Below are 18,196 nucleotides of genomic sequence, written 5' to 3'. Positions count from 1 at the left end.
TCATTACCCAGGCGGCAATAGCTTTTCCGTTTGGAAATGAAAGTAATAAAGTTTCTTTCCAGTCCTGCCCGCAGGACATACAGACACTAGTGGTCCATCACTTTAGAGTAACAACGAAAACAGGGACTGAAAAAGTGTTTTCATTAGCAAAGAACCTCTGAACAAACAAACAAATCTTAAAATCACAGTTTCAAACCTCTTAAGCCTGGACCGGAGTTTCACATCACCCATGAAAAATTTATTAACATCCCTCAAAGAAAATCGAAGTCATATGTGTCATGACTTACATGTTCACTAATTAACTTAAAAAGTCACTATTTGCTTCCTTTACACCCACTGATCTACACAGTGTGTTTTATACTTGACACTGCATAAATGAGCAGTTTTCCATATCTCATCAACAAGTGGTCAGTTAATGTGTCAATTCAAACAAGTAATTCTCAATGCTTTAAATGACTAGTTTAGGGAAATACATGTGGGTGGCTGTGGCTCAGGAGGTGGAGCAAGACTGAACCTCAAATTGCTCCTGATGGTTGTCCAGCACCCTGCGTAACGGTCCGCTGCCATCAGTGTGTGAATGACACTACATCAATGTGTGAATGGGTGAATGAGCAGCATAAACATTGTTAAGCACTTTCTGTAAAAGCACCTATATAAATGTAGCCATTTACGCTTATTCACTTTCTTGCCAAAAGCCAGGTAACGATTAGCTTAGCTTAGCTTAGCATAAAGAGGGGGAAACTTCTAACTTGGCTCTGTTTGTAAGTGAGAAAATCTGCTTAAAAAAACAAAGTGTAAAAATGACACATGGGGGTTTTATTTATTTATTCCCTCCCCCATGAAATCCACACCTCCCTCACCATTTTCCAGTCCCGCCTTAAGACCCATCTTTTCACCTCTGTCTATCCCTAGCCGTTTTTTTTTTTGTTTTTTTGTTTTTTTGGCATGTTTCTGCATCTGCTCTGTAAAGCTACTTTGAGTTTGTGAAAAGCGCTATACAAATTCAATTTATTATTATTACGGGTAGTGATTTCCTGCAGTGACCTCTTGGAACCCACAACCCCCTCTTAACTACTTACATCTTTGAATATTTAAATTTGAGTACACACACTAGTTGTATCATCTGGGTTCATGTTTTAGCTTTGGAATGATATTACTCATTCTTTACACGAACCATCTTAAAGCTACAGCAAGGCGTACACTGTGTTGGACAACTTTAGAAACATTCTTGATATGCAATTTTCCTATGTTGAGAGCTATCCCTGTAAGCACACATGTGGTCTTGTCAGTCATGTCACGGTTTTCTCTCTGAAAGTGTGTCGTGACCTTGAAGAAATGTGCTCAGGCAGTGTGTGACAGTGACTCACTGTATGACTGTGTCAGGGGAAGCTTTCAAGAGTGCTCAGGGAAAGTGAAAGAATAACCCACAAGTCACGCCCTCTCCATCCACCAACCCCCTTCACAAATGAGGGGTTTATATCGGACGGCCTCACCTCCACCATTCAGCCTCCCTTACTGATACAGTTTATTAAGCCAGGACTTTTACTCACTGGAACAGTCAGGGAAGGAATGTGATAACAAACACAGACTCACCTCAAACCCCTGCTATGGACCCAGAGTCCTTCTGGATAGCTGTGATGTGAACATCATTTTTACCCACTTGGATACATTTATGAAGATATAATCCTAAAATTCTGCCCTATACAAACAAGTGGCTGAACCTTTATGATTTTTGATGTGATGATCAGTTAATATGTTGTTGTTGTTGTTTTTGTTTTTTGATTAATTGATTCATTCTTAGGTCTATAAAATACCCAAGGTGACGTCTTCTATTTGCTGATTTTGTCCATTTAACAATACCCAAATATATTTAAATTTAAATTATGTAAACAGTCATGTTTGGATAGCCAGGGGCCAGGCAATGTGTTGCATTTGTGCAACCATATGGTTCCCAGTTTTATTCTAGCCTTTGTTGCGAATGATACCTGTGATACTTTGTGACACCCCATCCATTCCTATGAAAGTTGTTTACCAGGCACATACACTGAAAAGGCCTGTAGAGCATGCGTACTAAAGTCCTTCTCTGGCCAGGAGCATGCACTTTGGATACTTTCATGTCATGTCCATGTCTCTACACCCCCAGTTTTTATTAAGAATGTCCATACCCAAGATAACCCTGATGACATCATCAGGGTTTATTTTTTCTTCTTCATAGCCACAAAAGATATTGTACAACTGTTTTCACAAGCTAAGTAGACCTGTGTAAAATCAGTGGAGTGCCCCTCTAAATGATGCATAAAAAATTTCTGTTGATTAAAAAATTAATTAATCAACTTATTGTTTAAGCACTAATATAAACCAAAAGCCATATAACGTACGAATGATTCAGTATTCTCTGTGTCCACAAAGATATTACAAATCGCTCTGTTTCTACTATTTATGCTGCCTTCCTGGAATTCTCACTGCTGAAGTACACGACAGAGCTATCTGGATTAGTCTATGATGAAATATTATCTTAATCTCTGTATTTGCAGGGGATTTGAGCTTTCTAATCTCAGTCAGGAAATGATTATTATGTAGCATCCGATTAGACAGGTAAGGTAATTTTGTAAATGGGACCATGAGGTGAAAGTAGTCTGTGAAGCCCCGCACTGGACACCAAACCTCACAGGGCATAATTTAAAGTCTCCTCTCCCACTCCCACAGCCTCCCACTTACTGACAACAATATGCTTTTGACTCAGACCTTGACTGTATTGTGTTGATGATTCATTTATTTTATGTTACCAAACCTACTGGCCACTTTATGTCTGTCTATAATCTCATAGTTTTCATAAAACATCTGTGCCCACAGGACAGCTGGGAAATAGTGGAGGGCCTGCGTGGAGGCTTCAGCAATGTCCTGGAGCCCCAGAAACAGGAAGGCTACATGCTAAAGAGGAGAAAGTGGCCCATGAAGGGTTGGCATAAGGTATTATCCAACACCTGCAAGGTCCTTAAATCAATGGTTCTTAAAGTGGGGTCCGGGGACCCCCAAGGGTCCTTGAGGTAGTTCCAGAGGGTCCCCAGCAAAAAGTGGAATACTTTATTTTCATTATAATTCTATCCATACATAGCTCAGTGACAGAATGTCTGACTATTTTGGTCATGGGTTTCATACACTTTATGTAATAAAACTCTAAAAGCAAAAATCCTATTAGATGGGGGACCCTGGGACAAAATCTTCCGTCCGTGGTCTAATTTGTATCAGTTTAGGGGTCCTGATGTCAAAATGTTTGAGAACCACTGCCTTAAGTTACCTTACACATTCTCAATTCTCCGAGTGATAGACTTAATGAAGTATTTTTAGAAATAATATTTACATTTCCTGCGATGGACTGGCGACATGTCCAGGGTGTACCCCGCCTTTCGCCCAATGTCAGCTGGGATTGGCTACAGCCCCCCAAGACCCTGAACGCAGGATAAGCGGTTGACGATGGATAGATGGATGGACATTTACATTACCTGATTTGACCCTATGCTTTCCAGGTTCCTTCTACAAAAAAATCTACTGACTCATTTATGCTTTAAATTAATGAGCTTATTCGGTAGATGGTTTCACACACAGAGGAGTTACATGTGACCTGGGTCAGTGCCTGTCTAAAAGCTTTCACTGAGAAGATACAACCTAGATATCTTGGTGTTCCTCAGAGATGCATTAGCTGATGGCCTGTTGGTTAATAGAGCTGTATACATTTAGTATTGACTTACAGTCAGAGCTTTTCAGGGCTTAGAGCTTGCAACAGTCTGATTCTGGTGATGTACAGTAAGAGCACCAAGAATCACATTTAGGAAGAGAGTGAAGGAGAAAGATTGCAACAGAGTGAGAGGAAGAGTAATATAGGCAGACAAGAGCCTAGGATGACAAACATCTCACCGCAGAGACATTAACAGACATTAACAAGAGGCTGTCATGATCACAGAGCAGTGACTTCAGACTTGCTGTCAGGGATGTTGCATATCATACCGTCTGCATCACATTCGCTCATTGTCCTCCCTTCTCCCTACAGAGATACTTTTTCCTGGACAAGGGCATCCTGAAGTATGGCAAGTGCAGTGCTGATGTGAGTATAAAAGCCTGCGGCCTTCATCCTATGTGGTCTTGTCAGTTACAGAAGAATACAAAGGACACTTTTGTCTTTTGTAATGTTCTCCTTGTACTGCTGGCTGTCTTTTCCTGAATATCTATCTGTGCCTGTAGATACAAAAGGCCCTCATTCCCTTACAAAAATCATTATCATTGATAGGAATCACACGGTGCATTTTAACTGGCACTTTCTCATAATTAGATATCAGTCATGCAGAGGGTCTACTTGACCAGGGCTGAGCAAATAAAAGGATCATTACTGCTGGAGCAGCATCCTGTTGCCTTTGTATTATCTCCAGTCCAATAGTCACAACATTGTTGACGTTGCCTTGCAGATAGAGAAAGGGAAACTGCATGGCTGCATCGATGTGGGTCTCTCTGTCATGGCCATTAAGAAGAAAGCCAAGTGCATCGATCTTGATGCAGAGGAAAACATCTATCACCTGAAGGTAAAACACAAGACTGATGAATATAAGGCACTCCACAAAGATTTACAGGGAGCGGGTTAAAACATGGATTATTGGGATTATTCCCTTTTGATTCCCGGAACATTAAAATGTCATGTCACATGTGTTGTATATGTGGGTGAGGAAGAATTACACACCTGTGTGTGTCTTTCCACCTTCACGCCTCTTCCACCTTACTTGTCCTTGTGCTGATTTCTGATTGTGGTATGTGCTCTTCAGATTAAGTCACAGGAGCTGTTTGATGAATGGGTGTCCAAGCTGCGTCACCATCGGCTCTATCGGCAAAATGAGATTGCTATGTACCCTAGTGAGAAGTCCTTCTACTATACCCACTACCCCTCCCCCAACTCCCCTAGCGTGGCTGAGAGTGCTGCTGTCAGAAAGGTAATGAAACCTGAGTGGTCTCTTTAAAGTAGAAACTCAGAGAATACTTTCTGCTCATCCATATCATTATTTTATCTGCAATATAAACTGAAGTCGAAGAGCCCATACTGGAGAATTTTATCAAGAAAGCAAATTGTTTTTGGACTGACCTTTGGGTCTGTTTGCTATTGCAGTGCATGTCTTTACGAAGGCAGTCTACAGTGCTTTCTGCAGCGTCCTTCCCTTTAAGCTGCAACAGCCAGGCCAAAGTAGCAGCCTGGCTCCAGTCATCTGACGACATGAGCAAGTGCTCTAAAGGTGAGACAACAGAGCTGTCCTTGATTTGTGGATCTTCCTCACACTCATTGGTACCTGATGCACTTCTTTCACATACATACAATTATTTTTATTTTAATTTTACACAATTTTATGTGACTTTCAAATCACTCCTTCTTGGTTTCTTATAGATGATAACATGTCAAGGTCTGATTTAGCACAGGTTAGGTGGCCAGGTAGTCATAATGACATAATTTACACTTTTACTTAAACTGTAAGATGTATTCTTGTACTGGATAAGTCAGGCATCTGGACATTTCAAGGTGGATGATCAAGCCTGAGAAAAATAATGAATAAACATAAACCCACATAGAGGTTGCTGCTTCTAAGTTGGAGAATTATTTAGTGTCCGGGTAGGTTTGTGTTCTATTCAGAGCCTCCAAGTTATAGTAAAGTTGCCAATGACGAGAGGCAGGAGATCTAGCCTTGAATGAGTCCAGCCTTTTCATTTGTACATTTTTAAAGTGATTCAGTTACTTCCAATAAACCTGTCTGCCTGTTGGCTTATTTGCAAGTAAAATAGAAGATAGAACTGGCATGTCTTTATAAAGAAATAAAGCTATAGATTATTGAAAACAACTGTTTGTCTCAGTTTTCATTCATTATGATTCTGATGATGTGTCCTGTCAACATTTCCCCCAACTGTGAAGTGAACAACCGGAAAGGTTGGAAAAGCTGCTACTAGGTCATATATTTATAAACAGTAAATACACATACAGTAGTTAGGAATGCCACTTATTTAGCTGTTTGCCACCACTCATTAAAGTTTATATTCAGATGCCAAAATATATCTGTTCATGCCACTTCCTCTTCTGAAACACTGTCCAAGCCAGGGATTAGGGGGGAAAGTGGCCTACATAAACTATAAGAATATCAAGGAAGCTTTCTGTCTGTTAAAAGAGTTTTGTTGCTGACAGTAATGTCTATAAAACGAGTGAGTGACTTGCGTGCTCTGTTAGTCCACCTGAGCTGCAACTTGATATATCACCACCTTCTCCTATTTATGAGGCGGACTGAGTTAGGAGTTGTTCTGTTTGTGGTACTGTGTGAAGTCTAGGATTGGTTAGCACAGGTTTGCCCTCCTGCTGCTACTTCAAAAACAAGCAAAAGGAAAGAGCTTTATCTTGGCAGGAGAAGTAAACTCTTAAGCATTTCCATCTTAAGCCTATGGAAGTTTGAACAGACCAGTACATGCAAATGCTTGCATGCTGCTCCTTATTTCTTACCTCTTTCTTTTACTCTTTGCCCACTTATCTTCTCACTGTGAATATTTTTCCTACCCTCAACAGATTTGTCAGTCTGTGAGGCCTACCTGCTGGAGCTCAACCACCTGCTTCAGAGTATGGAAGTCCTCCACCGCACCTATTCTGCTCCATCTATCCAAGCACTCCAGGTCAGCACTTTATTTCTGATTGCTTTCTTCTTTTAAATGCAGACTAGGTTTGTTCATCATAATTGCAAATCAAGATTAAGTCTGAAAAACGGATAGTGTAGTAAATGAATCCAATCACATCCAAACTAACCAGATGTCTCAGAAGTTTACACCAAGTAGCTTGTCTTGTTTCGTCTTTAATCATTTCTCTCCACCACTATTTTTTGTTGCCCTCAAATTATTTGCTACTAAATATAGAATGTATTGCTTCCTCACCGCCAGAGAAACATTTCCTATGAAAAGCCTTTCTTAAAAGAAAGAGATCATCAGTACCTTCCCTTATGTTCACCAGACATCCACATTTGACAGCCCCAAGAAGGAAAAGAGACTTCCAAGAAAATGGCGCACTAAAAACTACAACAAAGATGTCAAAACAACTCTGCAGGTGATCAATGTGATAATGAAGTGTGATCATACTTCATCTTTTTTTAGTATGAGCCCCTCCAAGCTCTACTCCTCCATCTCTACTGCAGGTACCCAGTTGCATCTCCACAGGCTCTATCCGCCTCCATGCCTCTAACCCCAACCTCTCCACCGCTGCACTCGGCAATGACAAGGCTGACACTGAATCCCTGGATTCCGCTTTTGACGTGGCCAAGCTGCAGGAGGACTTCTGCCGTGTTGCCACCAATTGTGAGTTGAATATAATGAGCTGGTCATTTTAATTTACAGTTAGATTTGGATAAGTATAATAGACATATTCAGGATTTTAAGGAAATGTTTTTGTAAAGTGAGAGAAACTTGCACATTTGTCAGACGTTTCAGCAACTTCCAATAAATCTGTTTGCCGGCTGTCTTATTTACAAGAAATCTAGGGCTGGCATGGTGTTGTTTTTAAATGAATGGAGGTGACACTGGTGCAGCAATGGCAGCTGTTAATTACTGAAAAACTGCTCAGTTTTCATTCATTAGGATTCTGATGATGTCTGCTAGCTGTTTCTAAGTGAGAAGTTTACATGTTCTCAGTGATATTTATATTCAGATTCCATGCTTGACATGGCATAATGAGAATAATTTATGTTTTATAAAATGGCACCACAATTCCCACTCTATCTGTAAAATGGGTTTAAAGTTGCTACAGGAAACGTCTGTAGATTTTTCTGGCATTTATATTGCAACATTAATGCACATTTAGAATTATGAAGCTATGGATGTGTGATGGGCTTAATCAAATACAGTGATGCATTAATATTGTCAGCACCTTCAATAATGTCGCTTCCCAAGCACCAATTATGAAGTGCGTGGTAAAACAAATATCATAAAACAAAGACAGGATCGGCATTCCTCTGAAATGAATACAAATTGGTTTGCAGTTAAAGCTCCCCTCTTTTTCTCTTGTTGCCGCAGTGCATGCAACCATGAAGTCAGCCCTGGGTTCCCTAACATCTGAGAGAGAGAGATTAAAACAATGTTTGGACCACGAAACGTGTCCCCCTACCTCCCCGCAGGTTGTTGGTTTGAAGAACTCACTGGCAACGGTACGTGAAATAACACACACTCGCACACAGACTCATAAATGTTATCAGTCAGTAGAAATAGGTTAGGCATTCCACTTTCTTTTAGACTGTTAGACTCCTCTCAGATGTCGTGTCCTCCCACACCACTTGTCAGGCGTGACACATTGATGAGCCTCTTAGAGGAATCACTAGCTGCTGGGGTGATGTCTGCCCACCTGAACCACGTTCAACAGTCATGTTTCCTGTGGCTGCTGCCTCCCACCCATAGGCCTTTTCTATTTTCTGTCTTTTGGTTGCACACGTTCATTGTCATGCTGACTTCTTTTGCCACAGTAGAACGTCTGTGCTCGTTACGGCAACACATTCCTTTGACTTTAAGCACCCTGCTGGGTGTTAGCTTTTCTTCGTGGTTACTCAGCTTCTACCTACTCTCCCTCACAAAGGGTCAGCAATGGGTGAGTAATTTAGATTGGACTCCCGTGGCTACCTGTCCAACGTCTGCAATGATAACACAAACAAATGTCACTATCATCGAAATGAATGGCATGTTTACAGCCTGAGTTTGAGACAGTTTAGCTGAAAGGAAACACAGTTCTGAGATGTAAATTAGGGCAGAGTTTATTAGAGTAAATTTACAGCATAATTGGTGTGGTGTGCGCTATAAACAATGTTTACACTGGTTATTTTTCCAGGCTTTAGCCCAGAACTCTGAGCTGAGAGAGCGCCTGTGCAAGATTCATGCCGAGTCCCACATCGTAGAGCCCACTCTAATAAATCTCACTGCCACTGTGCAGGTGGGTGCAGGAATACAGTGACTCTACTCCCTTTCCCCCACCATCACAATGATTATTAATATCTCCGTCTTTATTTTCACCCCACCCAATCCAGAATTTGCCACAGAATGAATGAGCTGTCCTTTCCTTTTCATCCAAATTCAACAAATGCCGCTCTCCTCTTACCCCCTCACTCGACCCACTTTGTTTTATAATGACAGTGACTTCACTACACACTTTTCAGGGAACACTGCCCCCTCAAATAAAAATGTCTCAAATGTATTTCCATTCTTTGCTATGACTAAGTGCTTCCTCTCTCAGTCCTGTGGTTGTGTACACACATCACACTGCTCAGTGGAAGACTTCTGACTACCTGGCACATTATCGTCTTCTAAAGGAAGCTACTCTTTGCTCATTTAATCAGATTTGCTGACCAGAGAGTGTGAGCTGATCTACTTAATTATGTGCCTGTAAATTTGTTGAAGACAAAGTGCAAAACAAATGTGCCTCCCTGGGATTGTCTCCAGGCCAAATAATAGGCTTCATCAATAACCAAGGGTAGAGGGGCATGCTCACTTCCATCTGTGGTTCTGTGGATGATGCTTTATTTTGTCATTGGTTATGTCATGTTTTGAATCCATTTTAAGCGTGCACCTTGTTTTATGTTTTAACTTGTCAGACAGGATTTGCAATATTGCATAAGAGTGGGAATGCACATTTGTTGCACACTTGCACTTCTCACTGGCTTGTTATAATTAATACAGTGGTATAGTGTGACACAGTCTCTAGAAATACATCTGATTGATACAGTATATTCTTTATATATTGTGAAATGGGTCTACACTTCCAGAAGAATACTTAATTTACATCAGTTGTTCTCAAACTTTTTCTGTCAGAAGCCAATAAAAGTAAATACAGTGTACTGATTGATGTTTGCTTTGTGAACATTTTTTAAGGTAACTTCCTCAGTAACACTCAAATTATAATACACGTTAATATACATGACTGTCTTTCAATATATTGCATGCATTGCAGGTTTTTGTGTGCTGTGATACTCTCATTATCCTCACATTATGATTGTATCATATTCTGAATTGCCCTGTGATTGCCACCCCTCCTGGCTATGATGATGTTGCCCTTTTTCTTGTTCTTAAAATATAGCTATGCACGCTGTGTCTCCTAGAAACAGGAGTCTGTTGATGAATCCCATCCCCTCGTACACCAAGTGTCCAATGAGAGCAGAGCTTCAATCACAGAATCGTTGTCCGAGTTCTTTGATGCACAGGAAGTTCTGTTGTCTGCTAGTTCCTCTGAAAATGAGGTAGGTTACAGTTGTACTGATGTGTCTGTTACTTAATGGCATAAACTGACGTTTAGGGCTGTGTGATAGCATAATGAAATTACTTTTGATGGAGTAATTTGTCTTATTTACAACCAAAGCATTAATGCCATTTCTGCTGCTACTATTGTTTGTTGTAGGAGTTGCATGAAAAAATAAAGGGAAAACTTTATCCAGACAGTTGGGTCTAAAACATTGTTATAATTCAGTGCTGTTCTAATGCAAAGAGAAAAACATGCCTTTTGACTTATCTTGTCATAAAACAACTCTGCCCTCTGTTATTCCGTGCTTGGTCAGATTGTAGCTGAAGCAGAAGCAATGTTAAAATAAAAGTTAATTACTTTAATCTAAAAATACAGCAAGCCGAAGTGCAAATTTGTCACCAGGTCCCAAGGAACCATTCATCTCCAACGCATTAGATCTTCTGCTGATGTGACAGGATGTTGAAAGAGCCCTGCACAGTCTCTCTGTGCAGGTGGTATTAAAAATGTATCTATTATCTATGACCTAAAAGTTTGAATGTTTTTTTTTAGGTATCAGAGGATGACTCATACATTAGTGACATTAGTGACAACATTTCCATTGACAACTTCAGCAATGAAACAGAAAATGAGAGACCAAACTCAGGTAAACTACTGGACAAAGAGCTATCGGACATGTATTGAATGCTACATTCAGTAAAAATGTAAATACAATATCTTAGTGCAATTAAATGCATTCAGTTACAAATGTAATTTTTTTTACACTGGCTTACCATTTATTCACTAGTTATTCACCACACAATGAGCTGTCTCTCATGACCTTTTATCCATCTGTTCCCAGACTCTGTGGAAGAAGGCACTGTCCTTTGTCAGCGTAGATCCTGTCTGCCATCACCCAGCCCCAACAACAGCACCATCAGCCTGTGGAACATACTCAGGAACAACATTGGCAAAGACCTGTCCAAGGTGGCTATGCCTGTGCAACTTAATGAGCCACTCAACACCCTGCAGAGACTGTGTGAGGAGCTGGAGTGCAGTGAGCTGCTAGACATGGCTGCTAACACACAGGACCCTTTTGAACGTATGGTGAGATGGCAAATCACTGTTTGCTATTTGAGTGTGTGTGCAGTCTTTTTTGTTCAGATCACCACTTGTCCACTTTCAGCAGTTAATGGGCCTCCTCTGACAGAAGCAGTTGCTGTTTGTGAAGCTAGTGTGGCAAAACTTTTTGAGACATGTTAAAACAGAAACAGTTTTTCTCTTCATCAACTCCCAGACCAGAAAGAGCCAAGGTTAAACTAGAGTTCATGCTGCTTGTGCATTTTATGAGCCCATGTTAAATAAGAAAAGGGGTTGCCATAAAGAAATAAAAGTTATTGGCTTTGTTTTCTTTCTTTATTAAAGGAATACTTCAACATTTTGGGGAATATATTTATTGATTTCTTGCCAAGAGTTAGATAAGAAGATTTATGCTATATCTGTCATATCTATCAGACGATTATTTTAGCTTAGCATAAAGACTGGAAACAGGGGAAACAGATAGCCTGTCTTTCTCCAAAGTGAAACAAAAATTACCAACCAGCACCTTTAAAGCTCCCTTATTCACATGGTATATCTTTTTGTTTAATCTGCACACAAACAGATTTTCTAAACATTGGATAAAACCAGACTAGCTGATTTCCCCCGTTTTCAATGTTTATGGTAAGCTAAGCTAATCACCTGCTGCCTCTAGCTTAATAATAATCACAAAGACATGAGAGTGCTATTAATCTTCTGAAGTAATAAACTATTCTTTAATGGTCAGAAGCTAGAAAAGTCCATCAATACAAACAGCGTACAGTAACTATTACAAGCATAAACTGACAGTTACATCAGCCAAACTAGATTAAAGTGATTATCAAGCACGATTGTAGGAGCCAGGAATTACACATTCCTTTAGAATCTAGTAACCTGCTGGCAGAGGTGCTAGAGCTTGTGCCAGCCCTGCTTATTACACTTGTGGTAGAAACCCTAATCTCTGTCTTGTATTGACTGACTTTGGAGTGATGGAGTTTGTTGGTTGAAAGTTTTTTCATTTTTGTGTGGGAGGTGTAGCGGTACAGCCTGTGGAGTTATAAAGGACAAGTTTATATGAAGTATATAAATGGAAATGAAAAGCAGTTGAAGAAGCCGGTGTCAGCTCCACTGTGTGGCCCCCCATTATGCTGTTGAAGCAATTATCAGTGCTCTCTTGGCTCAGTGCAACTATTAGAGGAGTATTCAGACAGTTACTCTGCTCATTACAGTAAAATGGAGAGGAATTAGAACCGCTGAGAATCAGAATGTGATTTGACACAGATTATGAACCAATGATATGTGGCACTTTGAATTGATGCTGTAGCTCAGATAGTTCAACATACTGGTAGTCTCAATTAATTATTTTTACAATTTATTCACAAGATAAATTTGATGTTACAGTTATGCTTTTTGCTCCGCCTCAGTTAAGGTGAGTCATTATTCTGTAATAAAAATGACAAATAAGGCACTACTAACTTTATCGGTGTCTCTTTGTGCAGAAATACATAGCTACGTTTGTTGTATCTGGTTATGCATCCAGCTACTACAGAACTGGGGGAAAGCCTTTCAACCCCGTTCTGGGAGAGACATATGAATGTGACCGGCCAGATAAAGGCTTTCGATTTGTTGCAGAGCAGGTATCCATCTGTGCTAACAACAATTTAACAATCACAGTATTCTAATAATACTGCAGTGAATCAATTTACTAACTCAGCTGTTTGTTCCTGTTTTCCATCGTCAGGTCAGCCATCATCCACCAATTTCTGCTTGCCATGCAGAGTCTAAAAACTTCATCTTCTGGCAAGGTAGTGGAATATAGAAATGAGTCTGATCCATTGTCAGTGTATGTTCAGATTTTAATATTAGCCTGTTGTCCAAGAGGAATGTTAATGTGTACAATTGCTTGTTTTGATTTTATAGATGTGAGGTGTAAGAACAAGTTCTGGGGGAAGTCAATGGAGATTGTTCCTGTGGGTACCACTCATGTAACTCTGCCGGGGTGAGTCTCTGCTGCCTCTTTTAATCTAGGACTTGACAGACACACAGACTGTACAAACCAATGGCCATGTCAATTAAGAAGCAATATCTGACTGCAGGTGTCAAGTTAAAAGTTAAAACGAATGTTGGTTTCACTTACCTTTTTTTATAGATTTGGAGACCACTACGAGTGGAACAAGGTGACGTCCTGCATCCACAACATTCTCAGCGGACAGCGCTGGATTGAGCACTATGGCGAGATCACCATCCGAAACACCAGCAATGATATTTGTCAGTGCAAGATCACTTTTGTTAAGGTGAGGCAATATTGAGGATCATATTAACTCTACATAGTATTTTTCCATTCCTTTGTGAGCTAGATGCAAATCTACTGTGCACTTGCCCTGTGTATAGTCTAAATGACAGTAACTTGAATATACACCTTGGCCCATACAGAAACCTTGTTGTTCCCAACTATCTGTATCTTATTGTTTTTAGATGTAGCATTTGAAGTAGTTCAGCATATTTGCTGAAGCTGAACGTGATTCTTGCATTTTTAGCGTTGCATCCCACATGGTTGAATCCACTTATTTTGAGCCGCTTTTTGGAAAAAAAACGTCAGCTAAATAAATGTAATGTGATGTCTATTTAAAGTGTACCTGAAGAAGATGCCTTGAACTGATTTGTAGTTCAATGTTGCTTGTCATAGTATAATTTATAATGTAAATATCAGGTAGTGTCTTGCATTCATTATATAACCAAAGTAGCTGTGTTTACATTCACTTTGGGCTACAGAGCAATGGTTGGGATGAAGAGACGCTTTGCACTGAAAATAGCTTTGCTAGATCACACACTGGAAACATGTTAGAGAAAACATATGGAATCCCAAGTAGGCCAGTAACAGCAGAAGCATTCAGCCTTAGGGAGAGATGCCACACCCGCATACCACTTCCAGACATGTGTATCTATTACATTAAATACAGTGATTCATACGCCACAATATCCATTCTTCATACTGTAGTGATCTCTTACTTTCCTGTCTCTCATTCAACTTATGTTTCCGTTGGTAGACTCCCCTCTATGAACCCTGGGGGTTTGATCAACATAACATCCAAGCAGTGAAAAGGCATTTTCCATGTATATAAGCCACCCGCAGCCATAGTAACCATAAAAACTCTACACAGATGGTTCTCCTCACCTGCAATGCCAGCAAGAACCCCTCGATGTTTTCGATGTTTGATTTATGGAAGCCTTCACTGAGAGGAGAAGGTTAATTGCTTTAGCATGTGCCCCTTTGAAAGACCTCCTGAAGCTGTGCAGGATATCAAGTCAAGTCATGTCAGAAGTCATTATGCATCCTCATCTCTTGTTAAACACACCAGCCCAGCAACACACACAGGATTATTCAAGATGGTTTACCCAACAGCAGCACCTGCTGACAGCAAGAGGACAATATCATGATTGCTGCATAGTCACTTCTAATCACATACTCCTCTCCATGAGTCAAGGAGACCTATTGTTGAACATTATATTCTTTTACAACTGTCAATTCTTTTCACAGGCCAAATACTGGAATTCAAGTGTGAATGAGGTGGAGGGAACTATCATGGATAAGAAAGGGAAGGTCATCCACAAACTCTTTGGAAAGTGGCACGAAGCAGTATTCTGTGGAGACCCGCCCTCAGCCACATGCATCTGGAGAGCAAGTATGCCAAGTTTCTTTCACGAGAATGCACTGACAGCCTTTTTACAATGCACATCTTCATATTACAGTATCTGATACAGTGGATATTATATGTGTGCAATGTAGATGCAATGCCAGTAGACCATGAGCAGTACTATGGTTTCACCAAGTTTGCTATTGAACTGAACGAGCTGGACCCCTCCCTGAAACTGCTGCTACCACCCACAGACACCAGACTACGTGTGGACCAAAGGTAAGAGGAAAAAAATGCATCAATGTATTCACATGCACTTAAGGACTGATACCTTACAATAACCTGATTTCTCACATAAAAGGGAAACACAATTGTTTCATTGGGATTAAAGATACACAATCCTGGTCAAAACAGTTAAGACATCTGATGTGAAAACCATCACATGCCAGTGAATATCTGAGCAACACACCTTTTTATAATCTGACATCATGCATCTCATGCCCACTTGACACGTTATCTTGAAAAATGCTCACCCAACCCTCTGATCAAAATAGCACAAAAATAGGTGCATCACTATTCATGTTAAGAATAGTAAGTAACTGTGGAGGCTTTCAGACTCATTAAACTAATTTTAGCTCACATTTTAAAGTTTAAGTCTGTAAACTCGTCACTGCTACCACAAGACGCCACAGAAAGAAGAAGCACTCTCCACTTTGCCATCAAAGTAAAAAAAATGACCCTGCTGCTAGTCCTTTAATATCCTGAGTTATGTGTTTTCCTTTTTATGGTTAATTATGTTATCTTACTGTAATGATGCGAAACGAAAAACACTAGGGAAGATTAAACATGAGTATTGAAGATGAATGTTTTACCATGTCTGCATAATGAATGAGTCTGTCACCCTGGCAGACTGCTGGAGGAGGGAAACTTGGAGGCTGCAGAGGAGCACAAACAGAGGATTGAACAGCTGCAGAGGGAGAGACGGAGAGTCCTGGAGGAGAGCAACGTAACACATCAACCTAAATTCTTCAGGTAGCCTAAATATCCAGATTTGTTAGTTTTTTACTAAGTCATTTATGGGAAAGCGAGCATGTCATGTTATTTGCTGCTTGTCACTGTAACAGCAGCCTGTGTCATAATTTTCAGTGTCAATTTACTCAACTACCTTTCACAGTATTCACTATTTACTATTCTTGCTTTCGTTCTGCCTCCACAGGAAGTTAAAGGATGATACCTGGGTGAGCAACAACACATACTGGGATCTAAGGAAGGACCCTGGCTTTACCCACGTAGATTTTCTTACGCTGTGGTGACCCGTGAAATGCAGATCTCACACATGTCGCCCTGCACAACTTCTACTGTGATCCAGGCTGGTTCTGATGATGTTTGTATCCTAGCCTTACCATACACATTTAGTGCTGGTCTTCTTTATTGCAGTTCATCAAAGTTATTGCCTTAATAGCAAGTGCTTAAGTTGTGTAAACATGTTTATGCAAACATATGATAAGAATGTTGATACATTTTGGCAAATATTGCCCACATTTTCACCTGATATGTTACACTGTACCACTGAGAAAAGCAAAACTACTTGGTATAAAGGAGGATAAATCCTTATCATAACTGGTCAACACTAGCTTAAAATGTACTGAACAACTGGTCACTTTAGCTGTCGTCTTATCACGGACATTCTCTACCTCTGAGATAAACTAGCTTTGATATGCCATTGATTAAGTGTACACATATGATGTTTATTCTGCACCTGCCTGATGCCTTACTCGTTGTACTCATATTGTTTAATTTATTTTTGTTGCATCTCTGAGATCTTTTTTTTAATTGTAAGGAATTATTAAGACCAAACAATGCTTGTTTAAAAGATCTTTATATCCTTACTCAGCTTTTCTCTCTGTCTCATAAAGGTAATTACTGCTTTTTGCTATAACTGGGTGAATGATTGTGCAACTATGAGCATCAGTAGCAAATATCCAGTCCAGTCATTTTTCAATCTATCTATTGCACCGTTGTCTAACCCGACCCTGGGCTTTGGGACCAAAAGTGTCCAAAACTATGCTCCGTGAGCTCAAATAAAATCTCTGATGCTTTATTTGTGTGGAGTCATTTGTGTCTGTTTGTTAAGAACACTGAAAGCAATGAACCAGACCATTATCATCATTTCCATCATACATGCTGGTTAAACATACCAACAGGCAAAGAGAAAACATCTGACTCATCAGTTTCAGAGCTTATGTGTCCACAGAAGAGGAAGTCCATTTTGTGTCGTCAGATCAGCTCCATTCTTCTTCTCAGTGCCATCATATTGTGTGCAAAAGGAATACCCCATGACAGTTCAATTATGTTGTATGTATGCTCTTTTACCTTGTGAGGTTATGAAAGCCATTTGGACAAACACGTGCAAAGTTCAGTGTGTGTGGGACCATTATTATCTTGAAAGAGCCCTTGCCTGTGCTTGTTACTCAACTGTTCATATTATCTGATGTAACAAGGTGAGTCTCAATAACATAGATCCATCACTGTGTGTGGGGCAAGGGTGAAATATCACTCAATGATTTTTTTTACTTAGGGTTGTAATGATAATCTCATGGGTTGCCCTCAGATTGTGTTTTCCAAATTGGAACCTTGACATAGATACCATGTACAACTCATAATATACAGTTCTTATTGTGGCTGAGTCATTCAGATGTTAACTGTTTACTGCCTCAAGTCATCTTGAACATTCATCAAACTTCTTGTCCATACAACTCCACGTTTTGCTTTACTGTAACGAACGTCCTATGGAGCCCTGAAACGCTAGGTGGCAACAAATAGCCATCACAGCATAGGCAGTACAAATACATCGAGGAACTTGGTCGTGCTGTTGTAAATCATCTGGATAAGATATGTTACAGTTTCCTGTCACCGTCTTCTTATCTTCAATATATAAACCAATGGTGGGTGATGCAGTGTCTGAGTAAAAAAACACAAAAACATAATTAATGTGGTGCACTGATCATTTTTGCTTCAAATGAGTCCAGAATAGTGTACTATTTAACCTTAACCTTACTTAATATGTCCTTTAGGAAAAGAAAGAAATTTGGTACATACGTGATACTGTGTACTGTAAAACTATGTAACTACATCTATAACTATATCTGTAAATAATGTCTTTATTCTGCAACTTCTAACCAATGCTTAGACGTTGAGGCCAACACAAAGTGCTGGAGAAATAAGAAAATAA

At 40.0% G+C, this 18,196-nt stretch overlaps 1 protein-coding gene across 4 annotated transcripts in view; it reads left to right on the top strand.

The window, feature by feature from the left end:
* osbpl3b (oxysterol binding protein-like 3b) overlaps positions 1 to 17,065 on the top strand; it is a 32,505-nt gene extending 15,440 nt beyond the window's left edge. For 3 of the 4 annotated variants that reach the window (XM_046044402.1, XM_046044403.1, XM_046044405.1), the window contains 21 exons: positions 2,854 to 2,970; positions 4,049 to 4,102; positions 4,461 to 4,574; positions 4,812 to 4,976; positions 5,150 to 5,273; positions 6,581 to 6,684; positions 7,016 to 7,108; positions 7,197 to 7,356; positions 8,071 to 8,201; positions 8,873 to 8,974; positions 10,137 to 10,274; positions 10,826 to 10,919; positions 11,115 to 11,359; positions 12,829 to 12,966; positions 13,071 to 13,134; positions 13,250 to 13,328; positions 13,479 to 13,623; positions 14,868 to 15,012; positions 15,117 to 15,243; positions 15,874 to 15,996; positions 16,181 to 17,065. In XM_046044402.1, coding sequence (XP_045900358.1) covers positions 2,854 to 2,970; positions 4,049 to 4,102; positions 4,461 to 4,574; positions 4,812 to 4,976; positions 5,150 to 5,273; positions 6,581 to 6,684; positions 7,016 to 7,108; positions 7,197 to 7,356; positions 8,071 to 8,201; positions 8,873 to 8,974; positions 10,137 to 10,274; positions 10,826 to 10,919; positions 11,115 to 11,359; positions 12,829 to 12,966; positions 13,071 to 13,134; positions 13,250 to 13,328; positions 13,479 to 13,623; positions 14,868 to 15,012; positions 15,117 to 15,243; positions 15,874 to 15,996; positions 16,181 to 16,277 — 2,559 coding nt within the window. In that variant the 3' untranslated portion in view covers positions 16,278 to 17,065. The remainder of the gene's footprint in view (positions 1 to 2,853; positions 2,971 to 4,048; positions 4,103 to 4,460; positions 4,575 to 4,811; positions 4,977 to 5,149; positions 5,274 to 6,580; positions 6,685 to 7,015; positions 7,109 to 7,196; positions 7,357 to 8,070; positions 8,202 to 8,872; positions 8,975 to 10,136; positions 10,275 to 10,825; positions 10,920 to 11,114; positions 11,360 to 12,828; positions 12,967 to 13,070; positions 13,135 to 13,249; positions 13,329 to 13,478; positions 13,624 to 14,867; positions 15,013 to 15,116; positions 15,244 to 15,873; positions 15,997 to 16,180) is intronic. The other variant, XM_046044404.1, reaches the window with a different exon arrangement.
* The last annotated feature ends 1,131 nt before the right edge of the window (positions 17,066 to 18,196 follow it).

This window comes from Micropterus dolomieu, linkage group LG03 (genome assembly GCF_021292245.1).
Source record: "Micropterus dolomieu isolate WLL.071019.BEF.003 ecotype Adirondacks linkage group LG03, ASM2129224v1, whole genome shotgun sequence".
Taxonomy (NCBI): Eukaryota; Metazoa; Chordata; class Actinopteri; order Centrarchiformes; family Centrarchidae; genus Micropterus; species Micropterus dolomieu.
This window is presented reverse-complemented; position numbering and strand designations above follow the sequence as displayed.